The sequence below is a fragment of the Acomys russatus genome, chromosome 24, assembly GCF_903995435.1.
Source record: "Acomys russatus chromosome 24, mAcoRus1.1, whole genome shotgun sequence".
NCBI lineage: Eukaryota > Metazoa > Chordata > Mammalia > Rodentia > Muridae > Acomys > Acomys russatus.
This window is the reverse complement of record NC_067160.1, coordinates 7,794,397-7,816,541: the sequence shown is the minus strand read 5'-3', so window position 1 is coordinate 7,816,541 and position 22,145 is coordinate 7,794,397. Positions and strand designations below refer to the sequence as shown.

General features: G+C 39.8%; 1 protein-coding gene across 3 annotated transcripts in view; it reads left to right on the top strand.

Annotated features, from left to right (window-relative positions):
• Ube2e3 (ubiquitin conjugating enzyme E2 E3) overlaps positions 1–21,816 on the top strand; it is a 63,107-nt gene extending 41,291 nt beyond the window's left edge. For all 3 annotated transcript variants that reach the window (XM_051167124.1, XM_051167122.1, XM_051167123.1), the window contains exons 4-6: positions 14,065–14,197; positions 19,128–19,275; positions 21,051–21,816. In XM_051167124.1, the coding sequence (XP_051023081.1) occupies positions 14,065–14,197; positions 19,128–19,275; positions 21,051–21,148 (379 nt within the window). In that variant the 3' untranslated portion in view covers positions 21,149–21,816. The remainder of the gene's footprint in view (positions 1–14,064; positions 14,198–19,127; positions 19,276–21,050) is intronic.
• Positions 21,817–22,145: the final 329 nt, after the last annotated feature.

Below are 22,145 nucleotides of genomic sequence, written 5' to 3'. Positions count from 1 at the left end.
TAGATGATGACGTATTACTGAAGTACTTAAATAGTTTTATCTTAACCAGTATGTTCTGATACTGTTTTGCTCTATCCTTCAAGCCTTTGTTATGTTCCATTTAAAGTATTTCTAATATATTAGTTAGTATATAATCTGCTTGTGTGTATTGGTTAATGTTTTAGAATTAATTGTACATGGTTAAGCTATCTTGTAATTCCCCACTGTGAATTTTCTAAATATTAGAATTTAAGGTCAGGTGTTAAAGGTCTTTAGTTGAAGTGCTTACATGTATCATCCAGCAGCGATAACTAATATTTAGGCTTTTTAGTCTGTTTTGGACTTATAAACAAAGAAGAAAGCACAATGTATGAAAGCAGAAAAAGCAAACACCCTGAAATGTCCTGCCATTGTGCTTTAAAGACAAATGTATGCAGCAAAACTCATGTATTGGGTAAACAAGAGCATTGTGAACATTTTCATGTCTGATCACTTTAAAGAAAGGGTCCTAAGGTAGTTCTTACCGTAGCTTCTGAGGTGATGACAGGGAAGTTTTCTAGGATGGCTGTAATGCCTCTGGCTGAGAATTAACAGAACAATTTTAACTTGATAAATGCACCACAATTCACAGATGTAAAGACTTTTGGCAAAAACCATCATAGCACGTTACACCTATCTGCACAGTAGGAGGAACAGTTACAGCTAGACACTGTTAGAATTTGTTAAGGCTTTTTATTAGTTATTTTTCTGTTGTGGTGATAAAGCACAATAATCAAGGCAACTTATAGATGTATGGGTTGGTTTGCCTTATGGTTCCAAAGTGCTAAGAGCTTGTCACAGAGGGAGAGTGTGGGCAGCAGGTAGCAGCACAGCTGCGGGAGCAGCAGCAGAGAGTTCACATCTTGAACTGCAAGCAGGAAGTAAGAACAAACTTGAAATGGCTTGGGTCTTTAAACTCTCAGAACTCACCTCCAATGATATTCTTTCTCCAAGGAGTCCACACCTCCTAGGCCTCCCAGTCAGTGCCATGGGCTGGGGACCACGTGTTCAAATACATAGGACAGTGGGGCCATCTCAGTCACACTCCACCGACTTGCCTTACAAGCAACACTTGAGCTTGGCATGCTTACAGCTGTTGGTTGTATTTTATCCAACATGGCTTGTCTCAGAATAGAAACTGGAAAATGTAAATGATACACCTGTCAAGTATGATTGATTGACTTGTGTTAAAAATAAGTTAGTTTAAAGTTTGGGATAGACCCTTAGTGGATTAAACGGATTGAAGGAAGATGCATAAGAAGACATCATTGGTAGCCAAGATGCCTAAAAACTCTTAGCAACCTGAAGTCTTTACTGTTAGAGAATCTTTTCTCAGATTTAGGACTAAGGGTTTTTTGTTTGTTTTGTTGTTGTTTTGAGACAGGGTCTCTCTGTGTAGCCTTGACTGTTCTGGACTCACTTTGTAGACTAGGCTGGCCTTGAACTCACAGCGATCCACCTGTCTCTGCTTCCCGAGTGCTGAGATTAAAGGCATACGCCACCACCACCTGGCTTTAGGACTAAGGATTTTAACGTATGCCATAGAAGTTAATTCTACTTGATATATTTATGGCTTAATCTTTCCTTCTGCAGTGTTCCTTTAACCCTGAGTGAACACTATATGAGACAGTTCAGGGTAGATGAACAGGAAAAAGTGGATTTCCTTCGTACTGTAGAACAGCTGGTTCCTCTGTAAGATGCCCTCTGTGAACGTTTCCTCCTCCCCTCTTAACCCACGGCTAAAGATGGCACCGGAGCGCTCTTATTTCTTCGCTTAGCTCCCTTTCTGACCTTCATGCAGTTGACATTTCCTTGGATTTGCTCTCGTCTTTTTAGGCTAGGTGGTGGCAGTACTCCCTCTGTTACATACCTGCCGTGAGCCTGCTATGTAGTCTCTTATTTGGGATGTTTCCCAAGGCTATCTCATTCCACCTTTAGGACTTTTATTTAGCTACCCTGTACCAAGGTCTCAAATTTTTTGAAGTGTGCTGCTGTTGAGGCTCCAAAGATACATACGGCCTAGTTATATGTGTATATCTTTTTGACATGTGGATTTCTTAGACATTTCGAAAGCTTTTTAGCACATTATTTCCAAACTAACTTCTATATTATGGTGAATGGCATTTGTATCATCTTAGTTGTATACTTCACTAAGTTACAAACTACTCCTGATATTCCTTTCTTGTTATCCACATCTGAAAAAACAGTTACGTTGATTGGTGTGCAGATTTGCCTGTGTGCACGCAAGTGGAGCTTCCAGGAGGCTAAAGTGTGTCTTCCTCTAAGGCTCTGCCCCTTATTTCCTTTGACACCACTCCTCACTGAACCTGAAGCTTGCAGTTTTGAACTAGGTTGACTCTGAGTTCTTGGGGTAAATTTGCCTACCTTTGCCCTGACCCACACCACCCCCAAATTTGGGGTTATAGATACACAGGACCATGCCTGCATTTTTTATGTAGGTGTGATAATTTGAACATCAGTCCTCATGCGTGAATAGTCATCTTACCAAACCTGTATTTTAAAACCTAAGTCCTTTAAATTCCGTTGTGTTCTCCATATTTCTTACACCGTAGTCTAACCTGCTGACTTCTTTCACTGAGATTATTGCAGCAATCCACAGCAAGCATGAGAGAGAGAGAATCATGGGTTTGGGCCTTGGATGCACTGCTGAGAAGTGTAAGGAGGTTGTGAAATCACTGTCTTGTCTTTATCCTGCGTCTGTTCCTATCTGCTTAGGTGAGCCATTTACTGTGTCATATGTTCTCTGCCACAGCCTAATGGCGTGCCAGTAGTCAAGTCTTGGACTAAAATCTTCAAAAGTGATTCAAAATTTACTTTGTAAGTTAATTATCTGAGATACTTTGCTTACATGACATGATGCTGACCAATACCAGGTACAGACACAGGTCCACTGGAAACACTCGTTACATTCTTATGGGCTCTTCCCTTATTGTGCTCTTGTGCTTTCATGGATTCTGCCATATCATCCTGATTTCCAGGTTCTGTAGTTCATTTTACCTGCATGTTGCCCCAGTATATTTGCATATGCCACTCAGTCTTTTGAAGTTTTTATTTGTTGCCAACTAACATGTTGGTCTCAAGTATCTCTCCCACCCACTGCTCCCTCCTGATCCAGTCATTTCTCATTTTCTCAACAAGTTCATCTGCCCCTAGCACTCAGCCAGGCAAGCTTCTCCTGTGTAATACATACCACATTTCTGTTTTGTTTGCTGTGGATTAAGGTTTTTATCCTCAGGCTACAGTCTTGACATCAGGGGCCTTTGTATCATTCTTAGTGCAGGTAGCAGTAATAAAACAGTAGAACTCAATAAATCTCTAATGAAATGATACACTTATTTCTCTTTCCTCCAGTGAATCTAAGTATGAATTACAATATTTTATAATTATAAAGATTAAATTCATTGTGGGTTCATTTTTAAAAATCACAATGTGGATGAATATGCTCTCCTCTGGTCTGGTTAGTTGTAGTAGAAGCTGATAACTCTTTTCACCAAAATTTACAAGTCCATTTTTTAAGGCATTAATGTAGAACAGTAGAAATTGAAAGTGACTACAAACAAGTAGCAGATCTCTAGGTCTTCACTTATCTATTCTTAATAAAGAATAAAGATTTGATTCATTGTCAACCTAGAGAAAGACAGCTTTTCCTACAGTCCCCTACAGTAGCAACTGTTCACTTAAAAAAAAAAAAAATTAAAGTTTGGGAAGAAATAGAGAGAGACATGGTTTTCCTTAGGAAATTTGGGAGGAAGTTTTTCTAGGTTTCCAGTAGAGGTCACTCATGTCCACATAAGCATCTGATGTAGTGAGGGGTTGGTCTTGAAAAAGTTGTTTCACCTCTTACATAAGACTAGTTCTAGAAGTATTTTAGCTGACTTGTGCAAGGGTGCTGTGTAGTGAGTTGTGTCTGGACTAGCGTTCTTATCTCTCTTCTAAAGCATTTCTCATTACTATGTACAACTGTATTTGGATGGTGAGTGTCAAAGTAGACAAAGCGTGAGCTTTGTAGTAGTTTAGAACAAAGACTATATGGTAATGCCGCTCAGGAAGAAAGGCTTGCGTTGCTTGGAGCATCTCTAGGCACGGTCCATAAGAACGTTTGAGTCCATCAGTCTTTATATGTACACCTGACTGCCACAAATATTCCTTCATAAACATGATCCAGCAGATGGAGCACGTTTGTGCATGCGCCTGTATTTAAAACATGTTGACTCTAATCCCCTCAAGAAAAAAGTTATGAAAGTAAATACTTTTCCTCTTGTAAACCACTATATAACATTGTCAGGGCTGGAAGAAAGAAGAAAGCAGTGTATACAGTATCTATGCCTCCTTCTCGATACGTGGCGTAAAGACTAGGTCCCAAAAAACATAACTACTTTTCATGTGTCACAATACTTTACAAAAGAGCCAGGAGGATACATAGCATTTGGCAGTAGTTTGTGTAAAACTTGTTGCTGGTACAGGACGGCTCATAGTTCCAGAAAGTCTGTGCTTATGTGCTGACATACAACAGTGTTTAGATGGTGCCTACCATAGGGAAGTGTCCACTCTAACTACAGGACAGTGTATTAAGTTATAGTTTCTGGAATTGAAAACATGTTTCAGAAGAGAGTTACATGTGTAGGCTTGCAGTGTAGATGAATTACATTTTTTTGAAGGTGATGCTCTTTGAATTTTTTCAATTTATTGAATAGGGCATAGCTGTTGGGGTCCACCATCATCATTTAAATGTGTATTTGTGTATGCATGTGTTGTGTGTAACATTTTTTTCAGTTTCCATGAGTGTGTAGGTTTTTAAAAATATATTTTATTAATATATTCATATTACATCTCAGTTGTTATCCCATCCTTGCATCCTCCCATTCCTCCCTCCCTCCCATTTTCCCCTTACTCCCTTCCCCTATGACTGTGACTGAAGGGGACCTCTTCCCCCTGTATATGCTCATAGGGTATCAAGTCTCTTCTTGGTAGGCTGCTATCCTTCCTCTGAGTGCCACCAGGCCTCCCCATCCAGGGCACACGGTCAAATATGGGGCACGCGAGTTCATGTGAAAGTCAGACCCCATTCTCCACTCAACTGTGAGGAATGTCCTGTTCATTGACTAGATCTGGGTAGGGGTTTAAAGTTTACTGCCTGTATTGTCCTTGGCTGGTGCCATAGTTTGAGCAGGACCCCTGGGCCCAGATCCGCCCATCATAATGGTCTACTTGTAGGTTTCTAGGACCCTCTGGGTCCTTCTATTTCCCCATTCTCCCTTGATTCTCTCACCTAGAGTCCCAATATAGGAAGTCTACCGCTCTGTCCTACTTTCCTTGTAAGCGAAGACTTTCTTGGGACATGCCCCTTGGGCTAGTGTGCAGATATAAGTGAGTATATACCATTTGATTCTTTCTGCTTCTGGGTTAACTGACTCATTATGATCATTTCTAGCTCAATCCATTTGTCTACAAATTTCGGGAATTCCTTGTTTTTAATAGCTGAGTAGTATTCCATAGTGTATATGTACCACAGTTTCTTTATCCATTCTTCTACTGAGGGACACTTAGGCTGTTTCCATGTTCTGGCTATTAAGAATAAGGCTGCTATGAACATGGTTGAGCAAATTTTCTTGTTGTGTGCTGGAGCATCTTCTGGGAATATTCCAAGGAGTGGAATAGCTGGGTCTTGAGGAAGCCCTATTCCCAATTTTCTGATATAGTACCAGATAGATTTCCAAAGTGGCTGTACTAGTTTGTATTCCTTTCTCTCCACATCCTTGCCAGCATGTGGTGTCGCTTGAATTTTTGATCTTAGCCATTCTGATAGGTATAAGATGACATCTCAGAGTTATTTTGATTTGCATTTCCTTGATGACTAAGGAGGTTGAGCATTTCTTTAAGTGTTTCTCAGCCATTCGATATTCCTCTGTTGAGAATTCTCTGTTTAGTTCTGAGCCCCATTTCTCAATTGGGTTATTTGGTTTGGTGGTGTTTAATTTCTTGAGTTCTTTATATATTTTGGATATTAGACCTTTGTCACATGTAGGGTTGGTGAAGATCTTTTCTCAGTCTGTAGGCTGTCGCTTCATTCTCTTGACAGTGTCTCCAGCCTTACAGAAGCTTCTCAGCCTTATGAGGTCCCATTTATTAATTGTTGACCTTAAGGCCTGGGCTGTTGGTGTTCTGTTAAGGAAGTTGTCTCCTGTGCCAGTGTGTTCCAGGCTCTTCCCCACTTTCTATTCTAACTGACTTAGTGTCTCTGGTTTTATGTTGAGGTCTTTGATCTACTTGGATTTGAGTTTTGTGCATGGTGACAAATATGGGTCCAATTGCATTTTTTTACATGTAGACATCGAGTTAGACCCGCACCATTTGTTGAAGATGCTATCCTTTTTCCATTGAATGGATTTGGCTTCTTTGTCAAAAATCAAGTGACAATATGTGTGTGGATTCCTGTCTGGGTCTTCGATTTGATTCCACTGATCAACCAGCCTGTTGCTGTGCCAGTACCATGCTGTTTTAATTACTGTCGCTTTATAGTACAGCTTGAGATCAGGTATGGAGATTCCTCTGGCTGATCTTTTATTGTACACGATTGTTTTAGCTATTCTGGGTTTTCTGTTTTTCCAAATGAAGTTGAGAATTGAACTTTCAATGTCTTTAAAAAATTGTGTAGGTATTTTGACAGGGATTGCATTGAATCTGTAGATTGCTTTTGGTAGGATGGCCATTTTTACTATGTTAATTCTCCTGATGCATGAGCAAGGAAGATCATTCCATCTTCTGATGTCATCTTCAGTTTCTTTCTTCAGAGTTGAAAATTTTTTCAAACAAGTCTTCACTTGCTTGGTTAGAGTAACTTCTAAATATTTTCTATTGCTTGTGGCTATCGTGAAGGGTGTGGTTTTCCTAATTTCTTCCTCTGCATGATTGTCATTTGTATATAGGAAGGCTACTTACTTTGTAACATTTTAAATTTTTATTTATACATGTGAGTACTTGGCTTACATGTATGCCTGCAATGACAGAAGAGAGCGTCAGATCCCATTATACATTGTTGTGAGCCACCATGTAGTTGCTGGGAATTGAACCCAGGTCCTCTGGAAGAGCAGCTAGTGCTCTCAACCCCTGAGCCATCTCTCCAGTCCCCATGTGTGACATACTTTAGAACAAGCTTGCAAAATGTTTTCTATGGCATCTCATTTTTTTATTCTATGTTATGGAGAGGTTTATTTTAGTGGGAGGGGTACCCCAGAGAGGAAGAGAGAGAAGTACAGAGATGGAAAGTTAGAGACAGCAAGAGAAGTGGTTCAGAGAGTGAGAGGAGGTGCGTTTGTCTTTTTATCTACTCCTGGGCAGGGGCATGCCTAGTGGCAGGTAGGTAATGATGTCATAGGTTGCTAGGCTGACTGGGGGCAATATGCTAACATTCCTCCCATTTCCCGTAGGTTCATTGGAAACAGCTCTTGGCTGCCATGCAAGGGGGAAAAGAAAGACAAAAAAATGCAAAAGCCACAAAATGTTCAGATTGAAAAGCTCTGTCCTGGGAAGTGCAGGGTAGAGGGCAGGGTATGTCAGCCATGTCCTGCAGATAGGGACCGAGGAGTGCTGGGGAACCTGGAGCTGTTTCTCCTGGGTCTGAAGCACACTATCTCAGCCTTTTGTAAATGAACGAGGGATGAAGAAATAAATGTCTATGGCTCCTTCCTGCTGACAGTAGGGCAGTGACAGGGGGTTAAAAGGCTGAAAGGTTGGCCAGGTCCCAGAAGATCAGGCTGTTGCATTTGCTGCCCAGGGTTGGAGAACATCTGTGGCTAGGAGGGCAGTGCAAGAGCAGCTGGCACGATCTGTGAGGCTGGACTGGAGCACCTGTAGGTAGCTGCTTTGACACTGTCCTGGGTGTAGGGGATCGGGCAGGATACTAGAACATACTTGCTGATATTTATCTCTCCTTCCTCATCCCTTTATCACCCTTCCTACTACTCTTCAGTTTTTAATCTTCCCCACATTTTTTCCATTGCCTGTTTGTTTATTTCTCCTCAAGACAGGGTTTCTCTGTGTTACATTCATAGTGTTTTGGCTGTTTGTGTTCGGCAGCCTTGAAGAAACCATCTTTCCTATCTTGGTGAGTCTAAAGTTCTGAATGTAACTATTATCTATTTTGAGGGTTATACATCTTCGAAGTAAAACTATTTTTGTAGTAATTTTACAGGTATTAGGTATATTTTCACATCGCTAATGTATTTCTGTGCAATTGTGGACAGTGTACAAATTATGTGATTTTTAACCCCATTTAAGGCTGATTCATAGTTGTGAAATGCTTGTTTCCTTAACTGTTTATGATTATTACTAAATTATACCCTGTTATTAAGATGTATAAAAGTAGTTGAACTAGGCACATTCCTCGTGAAAATGAATGTAATACTCAAAAGTATAATTTAATCATTGGGATAACTAAGTCTGAAATTGAAATGCCTGTTGAAACTTGATCTTTAACATGACATGAGCAGGATCTTGGTGATGTTAAGAACAGATTAAGCTAGAAGTGGTGACACCTCGTTACAGTCCTGTCACAGAGTTGAGGCAAAATTGCTGTAGATTTGGGGCCAGTCTAGGCTGCTGTCAAGGTCTAGTCACATAGAAAAATAAGGCCTTGCTGGTGTGGCAGTACCCTCCTGCAAAGGCAGGCCTTGTGTGAGGCTGAGGCCTGACTAAACTGCCAGGATACTTGCTAACTTATATCTAGAAAGTTTATTTTAAAAATATCTAGAAATGGCCTGAGGGCTTTTGAAATAGTTACCAGTGAGAATATATTTTATTTCCACACATTTTATTAACACCAACACTAGAGTTCACTGACTTGTCCTTTTTACTGGTTGGCTGATTGCTGTGGATGTTTCCTTCTGCTGTGTAGCACAGCTCTTGGTTTCCGGTCTTCCCAGGACCCGGGCCTCCTCAGGGTTACAGGGATGTTCCCTCTTTGCTGTCCTGCTGCCTTAGTCTCTTCTGTCCAGAAGGAACTCCTTCGCCGTCTCATCCTTGCTGTGACACGTTTGCTGGTCAGTGCCCTAACTTTCTGACCTTTTCCTGACTTCTTTCCTGTCAGGCTTATTGACAGGCTGTCTATTTCCCCCCTGTTCACAGCTCACCTGTCCATCAGTATTGTGTCCTCTGTCTTAAATTTTCTAATCATTAAACAAGAAGAATCTTTTCTTTTGGCCTTCCATTCTTTGCGAATAGAGTTTTATTTTTTGTCTGTTTTGCCCTGGCTATGAAGTTGTGTTGGGAAGAGTAGGAAAGCTCAGAGGCCAGAGTGAATACCTACCAACTGCATGAACTTGATGCCATGCTTGTTAAATTGGGGTAGTGTGGGTAATGTAGTTTTAAATGCTTAACCTGATAGCACAATAAACATTGATTTTTAGTATTGCTTACTAAAAAAGTTTATATGCATTTATTCCTTTACTGTTATAGGGGAAAGCTGGTTACATTAATGTTGATAGGCAGGTATGGAAAGTTTCATTTATAGTCGTATGCTTAGAATGCTTCCAGAGTCCAACATACCTGCTTTTAAGACTTAACTTTAGAGTACATCTGTTTGTAATTCAGAATCTTTTTTTAAACAAATCAAGACATGTAAAATATTTATAACATTTTACATTAGCATGCAAATTCTATATATTCTACAATTTTTCTCAATGTTTTACAGTATTCTGACAGCAATTCTAGATTCATAGCAAAATTCAGTAGAAATTACAGCATTACCATGTACCCCTTTGCTTCTTGCCTCCATCATATTACCTTCACTGGCATCCATACAATGGTGTGGGTGTTGTCTATTACACTCCGTGAACTTGCTTTGGACATACATTGCCATACAAGGTCCCTAGCTTACAGCATAATTTGTTCTAGGGCCCTTCAGCTTATGGATTTTGACAAATACGTACTGATACATTTATCCAGCTTGGCTCTATGTTCCCTCCAGTATCTGCTGATGACAGTTTTACTTCCGTCATAGTTTCACCTGGTATGTTTGGAATCTTATAGTATGGAGCAGTGTATAGACTTTCATATTGTCTTCTTAGACCAAGTAATGTGGATTTAAGATACATCTACGTCTTTTTGTGGCTTGAGCTCTTTGCATTGAGTACTATTTCATCATCTTGATATTTCAGCTTCTCGTTCTGTTAATATGCCTTGCTTGCTTTCCAGTTTACATGATTATGAATATTCCTGCTATGCACAGTTTTTTTTTTTTTTAAATTGAGTTTTCAGTTTCCTGGCTAAATAACAACAAATGTGAATGCTGGATCATATAGTAAGGTGTGCTTAGAAATGGCCAAAGTATCTTTCAGAGTGAATTATCCACAGGCAAAAATGGGGAAATGTAGACATTTTTCATTGCCTCTCTCATTTTCCTTTACTGCAGTAGTTTTGTAGCCTTTGTTGAAGAGCTGCTCTGTTGTTAGCCTTGCACCTACAGAGACTAGCTGTGGTTAGGCAACCCTCGGGGTCTGCTCTTTTCTTTCATTGTTCTTTTTCACTTGTACACACTGATGTCCTTTCTTTGTAGTTGTGTTACAAGTCTTCAGCGTGGAGTAGTGCCTGCCTGCCTGCCTTCCTTCCTGCCTGCCTTCCTTCCTTCCTTCCTGCCTTCCTGCCTGCCTGCCTTCGTTCCTGCCTGCCTGCCTTCCTTCCTTTGTAAATGTTCTTGTTCTTCTCTACATAAACTTTAGAATCAATTTGTTGGTAACCACAGAAAAATTTGTTGTGATTTGGAGGGGAGAGCATTGATAAACAGATGAAGTTAGAAGAATTGACATTTTGATGCTAGTCTCTCTATGAATTTGATGTGCAGATTATCTGTTTAATTAGTTTCATGGTTTTATCTTTTTAAACATTTACTTATTTTTATCTTATGTGCAAGTGTTTCTCCTGCATATATGTACATGCACTCTGCATGCATGCAGTGCCTACTGAGGCTAGAAGAGGGCATTGACACTTGTGAAACTAGAGTTAGAAATGGTGATGAGCCACCATGTGGGTGCTAGGAACAGAGCCTGGGTCTTCTCCAGGGGAGCCACTGCTCTCAGCTGCTGAGTCAGCACTCATTTGACTTTCTGCTTTAACATTAGTTAGTTGGTGGATGAAAAATTACCACTGGGCCCATCAGCAATGCCATTGCTGACCTTAGATAAGATTCTCAGTTTGAAACTATTTTCAAAACAGGAGGAGAGAAATTAGAGATAACAAGGAAAGAGGCCACTCTCAAGGAGTTTTCTGTTACAGGAACACTAAATTGAGATACAAGCTGGAAAGGACAGAGAAGCAGTTCTTTCGCTAACTTTGGGGAAATAGCATTGCTGTATTCTTGTGAATGTCACTCACCTGAGAAGGAAAAGGAGGTGGTGGAAGGCAAAGTGGAAGGAGGTTGTGGAGTTCCCCCCTGTGGAAGGGAGAGAAATAGAAAGCACCGAGATCAGAGTAAAGATACAGGGAATGGTTGGCCATTTTCACCCGTTCTTTCCCACTCAGCCGTGAGGCCTCAGGGGCAGACCTGCTGCCAGCCAATGGGATGCTCAGCCCTGAAGCGCTCTCCTTTCCCGTGCCTCTTGGTGGGTCTGTCCCAGCCTCTCTTATTTATTCCAAGTGTTGCCTTGAAGGAAATGAAAACAGACTCCGTAGGTTAGGTGCTTCTGTTGAATTTAATGTCCTCATGTAATAGGGTTAAATGAAGGCTTTTTCATGCAAACTTGAGAATAAGTTTCACGGTGGGAACTCTCAACGTTCCTACCGTGCAGTGGGATTAGAGATGGCTTCTTCGCCCTCTCCATCTTCATTTCTTCAAGGCTTAGTAGATTTGTCCAAAGTACCTGCTTTCTGTCTACAATTCTACAATCTCAACTTACCTTCTGTTCAGTCACCTGACGCAATTTGGTTGCTTGGAAGTTGGTTATCTTGGTGTACATATGTCAGTGCACATTTTCAGTCTGTCAGGAGAGCCAGAGTGAAGTTAGGGAAGCACATCGAAACCCTGTGGGGACTGTAGAGCAGCCCCTCTGTTCACGTGCTGTCATTCGAAGTTTGTAGCTTCACAGTGTCGGCTTTGCAGAACGAAGACCATGTGCTTCAACTGATGCCATATTACTAATATGGTTGCAGTGCTGTTTTGCACTTATTATTTAAATAGGGCCTCCAGATCATTTCTAAATCAATGGGTAGTTTAAAGAGCAAAAGCTTATGCATACTTATGTTTAGAAGGCCAGGATAATTAATGTAGAAACCTAGAGGAAAATAGGTGGGAGAAATGTCTCAGTCATTAAGAACACCTGCTGCCTTTGTAGAAGGCCTGGGTTTGATTCCCAGCACTCACATCAAATGGCCCAAAGCTTAGAGAAGATACCACTGTCTCTCTCCTAGACTATGTGAGTACCTTCACTCATGTGCACACTTCCTCCCTGCCCACGCCCACCCACATGTACACAGGATTAAAGAGAAAATGAAGTTCTAAACAAATAGAAGAAAATGCCGTTTTGTCAGGTGTGTTTGAACAATGTCAGAGGAATCATAGAGTTCCATCACTAATCAGACATTTGTGAGTTTTGATTATATTGGACTGTTAACATTTTTATTTCATAAATGATACTGATGTTGAGGACATTGCATTAAAATGTTTCTGTGATTCAGTAGAATTCAAGTCTTGATTTCTTAACATTCCTCTACAAGAACCCAGGCTTCTTGAAGCTGGTTTCAGGACCAGAAGGCTAAAGCATCTTCTCGTGCCTGGAAAAATGTACTTCAAAATGCATGGTAGAAGCATGTTGGAGCTGTCAGTAGGCTTTCCCATTGGGAAAATCTATGATGATTCATGCACCAAAGTCATTAAAAGCAATAATAAATTATAAATCATTGGAAAGAAATAGTACTTTATGAGACAGTATCAATAACATAGCATTTATATAGAGACATAAGGGTGTTTGTTAAATGTGGAGGGAGAACTGGAGTTGGAAAATCATGCTTATGCCAATGTCATAGGAAAGTTAGAGGATTCTGAATGAGTGTTAGATCTAGAGGAGAAAGGTGGATGAAGAGAAGCATGTTTGCATGTTGGTACTGTAACCCAAGGTGACTTACTGGTGCAGAACTGATAGTAACTAAGCAGTGGGAACCTTAGAAAGTGTCGTCAGAGGGTGCAGCTCAGGACCACCAGTGAGGGGCAGGACATCAAGATGCTATGACCACACATGACGCGCCACTTACTTCTTTGATTCAGAGTATCTTACTTGAGTCTCATTATGAGAGAACCACGAACACACTCAAGAGATGCTGCCCCACTTTTTAATGGACTATATTCTGCCCCCCCCAAAAAAAATCAGAAAAATTAAATTTTGATAGAACCATGATGTTAAAGGAAAGTGAAGACGTAAATGAGTGTAGTGAGGTGCACATGGTGGATTTTTCCTGGAATTACAGCACTCCAGATGGGAAGGCAAGATGATTACAAGTTCTAGGCCAGCCTGCGGCTGCATTGTCTTGGAATAGATTAAACGTATAAGATTAAGATAAGGTTTTCTTGACTCTATGCCTATATCTTTTATGTGAGAGGAAAAATTAAGTATATTACAGAATTGACAATTATATCATGCAAATTATAGATTAGTATGGTTGACATAGTTTCCCAAATTGTACCTGTTGACTTGTAAATTATTTTTTGTGAGAGTACATGAAAGTATTTACATGGAAAGGGCCACAATGTGAGTGTTGATGTGTGTGTGTGGAGGGCATAGTGAGAGCAGGTGGGAGGAGAGTGAGTAGGCAAACAGCAACACTAGCAGGAAGTATCACATTTACATGGTCTTTGTATTTTCATTGTAATTCTTCTGTTCATTTGGAATACTTCAAAGTTTATGTGTGTGGGCACGAGCACATCTGGTTTGTCTTATTTCTTTAGCTTGCTTTTTAAACTTCTAGTTTTGCATTCATCTTAAGGTGTTAACCTACATTTTTTCTAGATGTGTATATTGATTTTTAATTTCTTTTAAATAGTGCTGGGCCTAAAGGAGATAACATTTATGAATGGAGGTCAACTATACTTGGTCCACCAGGTTCTGTATATGAAGGTGGTGTTTTTTTTCTGGATATCACATTTTCTTCAGATTATCCATTTAAGCCACCAAAGGTAAGAACCTAGATTAATTGATTAATATTAACCTTCTCCAAAATCCAGGTATCCTAGAATTTATATGTATATTAATGTAATTTTTATTTCATTGTTGTTCATGAATTAATATGGAAATTAAGAACCAAGTATTTTAAATCCAAAAAGTCACTGACTTCTGCCTTCGAAAAATAATTGTATATTCAACATGGTTTGTAAATAGTAAACAAAACTATACATTGAGTAAAACATAAATGTGAACTTATACAAAGCTCTCTTTGTACCTGATTGACAACTTTCAGTAGTAGGTTAATACTAAACATTTTGTCTTTATTCATAGATAAGGAAACACTGGAAAACGAACAAAGGAAAAACCAGTACTTACATACTCCTTTTGTGCCCTCTGCGAATGTAATACAAAATAGTGGCAGGCTCACCTCCACCTTCTCAATTCATTTAAATGGAGTGTTCACCTGGGTAGCAGACAGGAAACTGGCACTGCCAAGTTGAAACATGATGCTTAGGTGAAGACTGCTTCCTCCGACTTTTCATTATAACACAGTCAAACAATAACCCTAGTGAAGATTGTTACAAAAGTAACAATGCTAGTACAATGCTTTTCTTTTCATTTATTTTTCTTTAAATTGCACACAATTTTTTAATGCAACATATTCTGATTATGGTTTTCTCTCTTCCCAAATCTGCCCTACTTCCCCTCACCCAAACTTTTCTCTTTGTCCTTAGGATAAAAACAGGCATCTTTTTAAAAAAATCATAAAAATAAAATTAGATAAAAACAAACCAAAATAGGGTAAAACAAACAAACAAATACCAGAAAAAGAGACAAAGTTTCTGATTTTTCTGTGTGAAATGCTTTTCTTTTTAAATCCTGGAACTCTTTTAAATATGTCAGGTGGGGCGGTGGTGGCGCAGGCCATTAATCCTAGCACTTGGGAGGCAGAGGCAGGCAGATTGCTGTGAGTTCAAGACCAGCCAGCTAGAACAGAGAAAGAGAAACCCTGTCTGGATAAAACAAAAAACAAAACAAAACAAACAAACAAACAAAAGTAATGATTCAGTGTGTTTCTGTGTGTATCTTTATCTATCTTACCTATCTATCCTTCCATTATATCTGTCTTACCTTTTTCAGTTCTGTGTGTGTGTGTGTGTGTGTGTATGTATGTGTATGCGTGTGTCTGTAAAGGCTTACTTGATTTTGTTGTTGTTTTCAAGACAGCGATGGCTGCCCTGGAACTGTCCCTGTAGACTAGGCTTGAACTCACAGAGTTCCTCTGCCTCTGCCTCCCAAGTGCTGGGGTTAAAGGCGTGCAGCACACCTAGTGACGGACTTGATTTTTAGAAAGGACACTTTAGGGAGTGTGTTCTCTAACACAGTGTAACAATAGTCCCACCTAGTGGTGACTACCTGAAATTACACACAGGGTCGTGCTTCTCTCTCTCAAATAGAATTTTCATGTCATCCTGATCAGTTTCCCCTCCTTCTACTTCTCCCAGCCTTAGCACCTCCCATACAAAACAAGGTTCAATAAAACAAGGGGGAAAGCTTTCATGGAGGCTGTGGAAGGCAACCGAATTGGAGGAAAAGAAAAACAGGAGAAAAGAGTCAAAGGTGCACCCACTCCCACTGCTAGGACTCTCACAAAAACACTACAGCCATGACATACACAGAGGACTTGGTACAGACGATGCCAGCCCTGTGCTTGCTGCTTCAGTCTCTGTGAGAGGGGAGGGACCTTTTGAAACCTCCAGTTTAGACACTCCACATACCTGGCTTTAGGTCTCTGTACCTAACTCCCATCTGCTGCTGGAGGAGGGTTCTCTGGTGACAAGTGGACAAGGCACTAACCTGAGTGTAGCAGAATATCATTGCCAATCGTCTGATCAATTTTTGTTTGCTAGTTGTGTTTGGTTCTACTCAGGTCTCTGAGCTACCCCGTCTGCGGTTCCTGGCCAACCAGGCAGTGTAGGGCGTGCACTCCCACCGTGAGCTGATTGTTGGCCACTCGCACATGTTCTGCGCTACCATAGCCCCAGCACATCTTGCAGGCAGGATAAATTGATTGTAGGTCAAAGTTTTTGTGTCTGGGTTAGTGCCCAGGTTCTGTAGCCTATAGAGAATCTTCCTGCACCACAGAGAACATAGGCGTGAAGGCCCATGCCGGCAAGGCTCGACCTCTACATTCAGTGAGTTACATGCATGTTGTCCTTAACAGCCCCCTTTCCCCCCCACCCTCACCCCCACCCCGCCCACCCTGCCTCCAGTCAGTTAGCAGAGAACTGCAGTGAACTTCCTAAAGGCCCTTTGTCCTTGCATCAGCCTGGGTTGTTTGGTCTGTTAGAATCTAAGATCCTAAAAGTTACCTTTAAAAGCTCTTACCGTCTGTCTACAGGACTCGCTAAGTCAAATAGAGGGTTGTTAAGTCAAGTAAAGGGTCAGAACACTCATGTTATAGTGCCACAAATTGGATCCTTATTGAGAATGATACATGTTTAATGTCAGCTAATTGTCAGCTGCTCAATTTTAACTCTTTGGGTGTTCTCTGTATAATAAAGCTTTCGTAAGCCTTATGTCTACTTTATAAATACTGAGATTTCCATGTGTGTAGGTTTTCATGTTGGAAATTGGTCTTAACACTTTAGAAAAGTAGGGGGAGAAAGTTAACAGGACATGTTTGTATGATACTATTTTTGTGTTTGAGAGGAAAATAATGTAATTTAAAAGGTGCTTACATTTTTCTTAGTATCATTAGTGGAATTGTCTAGCACAAGGGGTTTGACTTGCCATTTTTATTAGTATATGGCTATTTATAGATTAGTATGCTATGAAGTTACAGTGTGTTACATTTATAATTTACTAATGTTGTCTTCTTGTTAAAATAAATGTTTTTTCATTTTGAAACCCTATTCCTAAATAAAATAAATAAAATTTGTGGTTTCTTGGTATTAAAATTAGCTATTTCTCTCTCTCTCTCTCTCTCTCTCTCTCTCTCTCTCTCTCTCTCTCATTTTTGTTTGTTTGTTTTGTTTTTATTTGTTTGTTTGTTTGCCTGGTTTTGGTTTTTGGAAACAGAGTTTCTTTGTGTATCTCTGGCTGTCCTTGCTCTGTAGACCAAGTTGGCCCTGAACTCACAGATCTACCCGCCTCTGCCTCCCAAATGCTGGGATTAAAGATGTCTACCACCACTGCCTGGCTTCTCTATAGTATTTTTGAAGTTCAAATAAAGTGTTGAACTTTTTAAAGAATAACAGAAAATTTGTTAATGGCTACTAATTTTAGTTACTATTGATAGCCGAAAGAATTTAATATCTCAATTGTATTTGAAAATAGTTTCTATATCTCTTAAGTAATCAGCTGTCAGTCATCTGGACATGCATGTATTACTTCCATATTCTTGAACAGCATTGTCTAATAGAAGCTTAGTAGCATAGTGCAAAATACATGAATAATTTTAAGTTTCCATAGCCACATTAAAACAGTAAAAGGGCCAGGTGTGGTGGTGCACACCTTTAATCCCAGCACTTGGGGGGCAGAGGCAGGTGGATTGATGTGAGTTTGAGGCCAGCCTGGTCTACAGAGTGAGTCTAGGACAGCCATGGCTACACAGAGAGACCCTGTCTCGAAAAAGCAAAAAAAAAAAAAAAAAAAAGTAGAAGGAACTAACCGTGAATTAATTTTAATAATATATTTAAACCTATATATCCAGAGTATTACCATCTCAGTATATAATAAGTAATATACTTAAAAATATTATTAACCGGCTATTTTACATTCTGTTCTGTTTTTGGTACCAAGTCTTTGAAACCTGGTATGTTGATTGTGTACAATTCAGATCTCCGCATTTGCACATAGCTGCTTTGCAGTGTGTCCTGACTTCCTCTGTAACCCCGCTTAAGCCATCATTCGGTAGTATGTTTGTATGTGTGTTCCTCCACTCTTCCTACCTTTTCTTTTTTCTTTTTCTTTTTAAATTTAATCCCACCACTCAAAAGGCACTTGGGTGTTCTTCCTGTTACCAGGTACACTCCTAATTCTAAGATTGGGAATTCTTATTTTCTTCACATGTCCGAATGATCAGTTTACCTTTCAACTACTTTTTGCATTTTTTAAGAAACATGCAAGTATTTATTTCTGAGGACAAGGGGTTAGTTTCTTTGATCCAGTAGCTGAAAACCTTGCTTTTTTTTTTGCCAATGTCTAGACAGACACTGAAGCAGCTGTAGAAGTGACCAAGAGAAGGGAAGGGAAGGCGGACACTACTGCCGCCTCCTCTCAGGCCTTCATTTTGTTCTGACATAGCAAGACGTTTGACTGAGTTGGTGATCCTTATTAGAAGCTGACCTACCCTTTAAAGCCTTGTTCATCTTTTCTTCCTACCGTTGAATGCCAAAACGTTTCTCTTCTCCACTTTCCATGCTCATGCATGTCCACGACGGTGTATCTGCTATGTGGCTGCACATGTACGTGCACATGTAATGTCATTCATATAGGTGAATGGGTCAGCTGCTCACCTGCTCACTTTGTTCTTAAGACAGGGTAGTTCTGGTTCTTTATGCCGTACAAGCTTGTAACTCCAGTCCTCAGGAAACAAAGGCAGGAGAATTGCTTTGAGTTTGAAGCCAGTGCAGTCTGCGCGGCAAGTTCGGGTCAACCAGACTTACATACCTTGGGACCGGGTGTAAAAAACAAAACAACAACAAGAAAACAAAATGTTAACAAATGTTAACTTTTTAAATATTTTAAAATAATTTTCAGACTTAAAAAAATATTTAAGAATAGTTTTAAATATAACTGTTTAACTTTGTTGTCACGCCCAATGTAAGAGTAGCACTGGTTAATTATTTGCTGTCACATCATCTGTGATGTGTCACTGCTGAGGTGAAGTAGTGACATAGCCTGTTTTCCTCTTGTGTCCACTGTGACCGTATGTAGGTTACCTTCCGCACCAGAATCTACCACTGCAACATCAACAGCCAGGGAGTCATCTGCCTGGATATTCTGAAAGACAACTGGAGTCCTGCTCTGACGATTTCAAAGGTTTTGCTCTCTATTTGTTCCCTTCTGACAGACTGCAACCCTGGTAAGCAAATCTTTATAAATCTACAAATAAGGCTTCTTTGTTTAATGCTTATCAAGTTGTAATTGTTATTATTAGGAAGATCAGCATAAGATTTTTTGAGAGATGGTCATGGAGGTTGAGTCAGCCGAATACTAAGTCTGAGGCTGATGTCTGACATGTAGACTTCTGAGTTAGCTCAGGCTACTTGGTGAGAGCTTCTCTCAAAAAAATCAAAGGCAATGGTGAAACCAATGCCAATACAATTAGACACTGGGCCAGAAGTTTCTCAATATCCATTTAGTTTACTGATGTCCTACTATGAAACCTCTGCTTTCAAACTGTAGGGCTGTGCAGACGATTTCTGCCAGAGAGGAGCAGTGTCTTTGATTCCCTTTCCCTCCTTCCATGCTGCCATGCGCTTTATTGTACTCACCCAGTAACTAAGCGTTTCTCCTCTTTTGTATTAAATAGAGTGGTGATGGATAATACGGTGGCAGCTCATGAATCAGTCTAGTTAGTTACTGTATGAGCTCAAAATGACTAGTGTATAATTCTGTGACTTCTGAAATACAGTAAGAAATTGAACATCGGTAGCAGACTTGTTAGAGTCATGTTTAGACCTAGAGCTTCACATCTTATTATGGTGTACACTTGGCTGTTAGACATGAGAGAGGGTTCAGGGAAGGAGAGGTGAGTAATAATGCATTTGTTTAGGCAGAAAATTAGAAATAACCGGAGTGTCCATCAGGCGACTAGCTGTTAAAGCATGAAACAACTCTGAACTCACAGGGAGCCAGTCCTTCTAAGTTCTAGTATGTCAAGATACAGGGACTTGGAAAAGACACATAAGGCATATATAGAATACCTGAGAAAAATGACTGGAAGGTGTTAGCAATTGTTTGCCAGGGAGAGGATCCCGAGTCTTTGGAGTCCAGGAGGGAAAGCTTTTATGGTGTCTGTATTGGCTTTGTCTGGAACAATTTCTATACCATGTACACATACTTTTACTTAGGAAGTATTTTTCAACTTTTATTTCAAAATTTTACTTAAAATGAAATGATAGTTTTTTAGTGCCTTATGTTTACAATTGTAGACATTATTGCATGACCAGCAGGGAACATTTCATTCTGAGTAGCACTGTAAGATGGAAACTTTTCTATAAAACTTATGTTAACATGATGCGTAACAAAACAAAAATGTAGCCTCTATCTACCACATTTTCATAGTTTAACAAAATGTCAAGAATAACACATCAGGGAAGCTGCATCCATGATACTTCAAAAGATATCTTAGGCACGATGACATTCACAATTGGATGCCAGTGTGTTTCTGGGGAGGGGAATCTGACAAGTCCCAACCCCTAAGTGAAGAGCTACAGACAAACAGCAGCTGATGAGCCCATAACAGGTTATGTAGTCCTAAGTGATGAGCCCTAAATACATGGATGAAGAGAGAGGGCGGGAAGGAGGAATGTACATATATGTACATATATGTAGCGGTGACAGAGGGAGCTCATGAACTCGGGGAGAGATGTGAGTAGAAGGAATGGCAATATAGCAGCCATGTGATTCTCAAAAAATAAAATTAAGTTTTAAATATTTCTTATAAATGAATACACCTCTTAAAAGTCATTAAGTTACAGCTGATGTTTTTACTGAAAGGGGTTTCTTTGGAAAAATCTAAACATTCTGAATTAAAATAAAAATGCTGCTGAAATATAATTTTTAATTAATGCCTTGTTAGAGTGGTATGTTTAAATCACATCTGATATCTTAATATCATTTTCACTTTTCCAGCGGATCCTCTGGTTGGAAGCATAGCCACTCAGTATTTGACCAACAGAGCAGAACATGACAGGATAGCCAGACAGTGGACCAAGAGATACGCAACATAATTCACATAATTTGTATGCAGTGTGAAGGAGCAGAAGGCCTCTTCCCACTGCACTGCGGATCTTTATAGCCTTTACAATACGGACTTGTGTGTATATGTTATACTGATTCTACTCCCTGCCTTTACCCTGGAGCCTGGAGACTCCCCCCCAGGAGGTAAATGCTCTCGGGAGTAGAACTTTGTAGCTGTAGATTAGTTACGTTTAAAATGCCTACTTGCAAGTCTTGCTTCTTTGGGATATCAAAATGTATTTTGTGATGTACTAAGGATACTGGTCCTGAAGTCTACCAAATATTATAGTGCATTTTAGCCTAATTCATTATCTGTATGAAGTTATAAAAGTAGCTGTAGATGACTAGGAATTATGTCATTTGTATTAAGCCCAGATCTATTTCTGAGTATGTGGTTCATGCTGTTGTGAAAATGTTTTACCTTTGTCAGTTTGTAAGGAGAGGATTTCCTTCTACCCTTTGTAGCTCAGAGAGCACTGATGTGTCATCTCAAACACAATAAACATGCTCCTGAAGGCATAGTGTCCTGTCGTCATGTTGAAAGTCTTGTCAGAAGGTGTGTCTGAGGTGATTGTGATGAAATAAAGATGTGGCACTGAAGATTGATTATTAAGGACTAAGACAAATGATGAATTATTAAATTGAAAACATTTAAAAATCCTAAGTCTGTAGAGTTTTTCCTTTAAGGATAGAATACAGCGGGCTTAAATATGAAGCTGGATTTAAACCATTGGTCTTAAAAAAAAAAACCACATGAATTCTACATTGATGATGTCGCATTTGAATTGAAAACAAAGTCCTGGGTTGTTCAGGACTCTCTCCATGTCTTTCAGACATTTTGTTTCCAAATTGGTGATTTCTGTTCAAAGCTGGGCAATATTGTCAGATAATTGCTATGCTGTGATTGCTTTTCTATGGTGCTTTTCCCTTTGATCTTGATCTTGAATTTTTATGGTGCATTATTGTTACTGTGATACATGGCCAGCA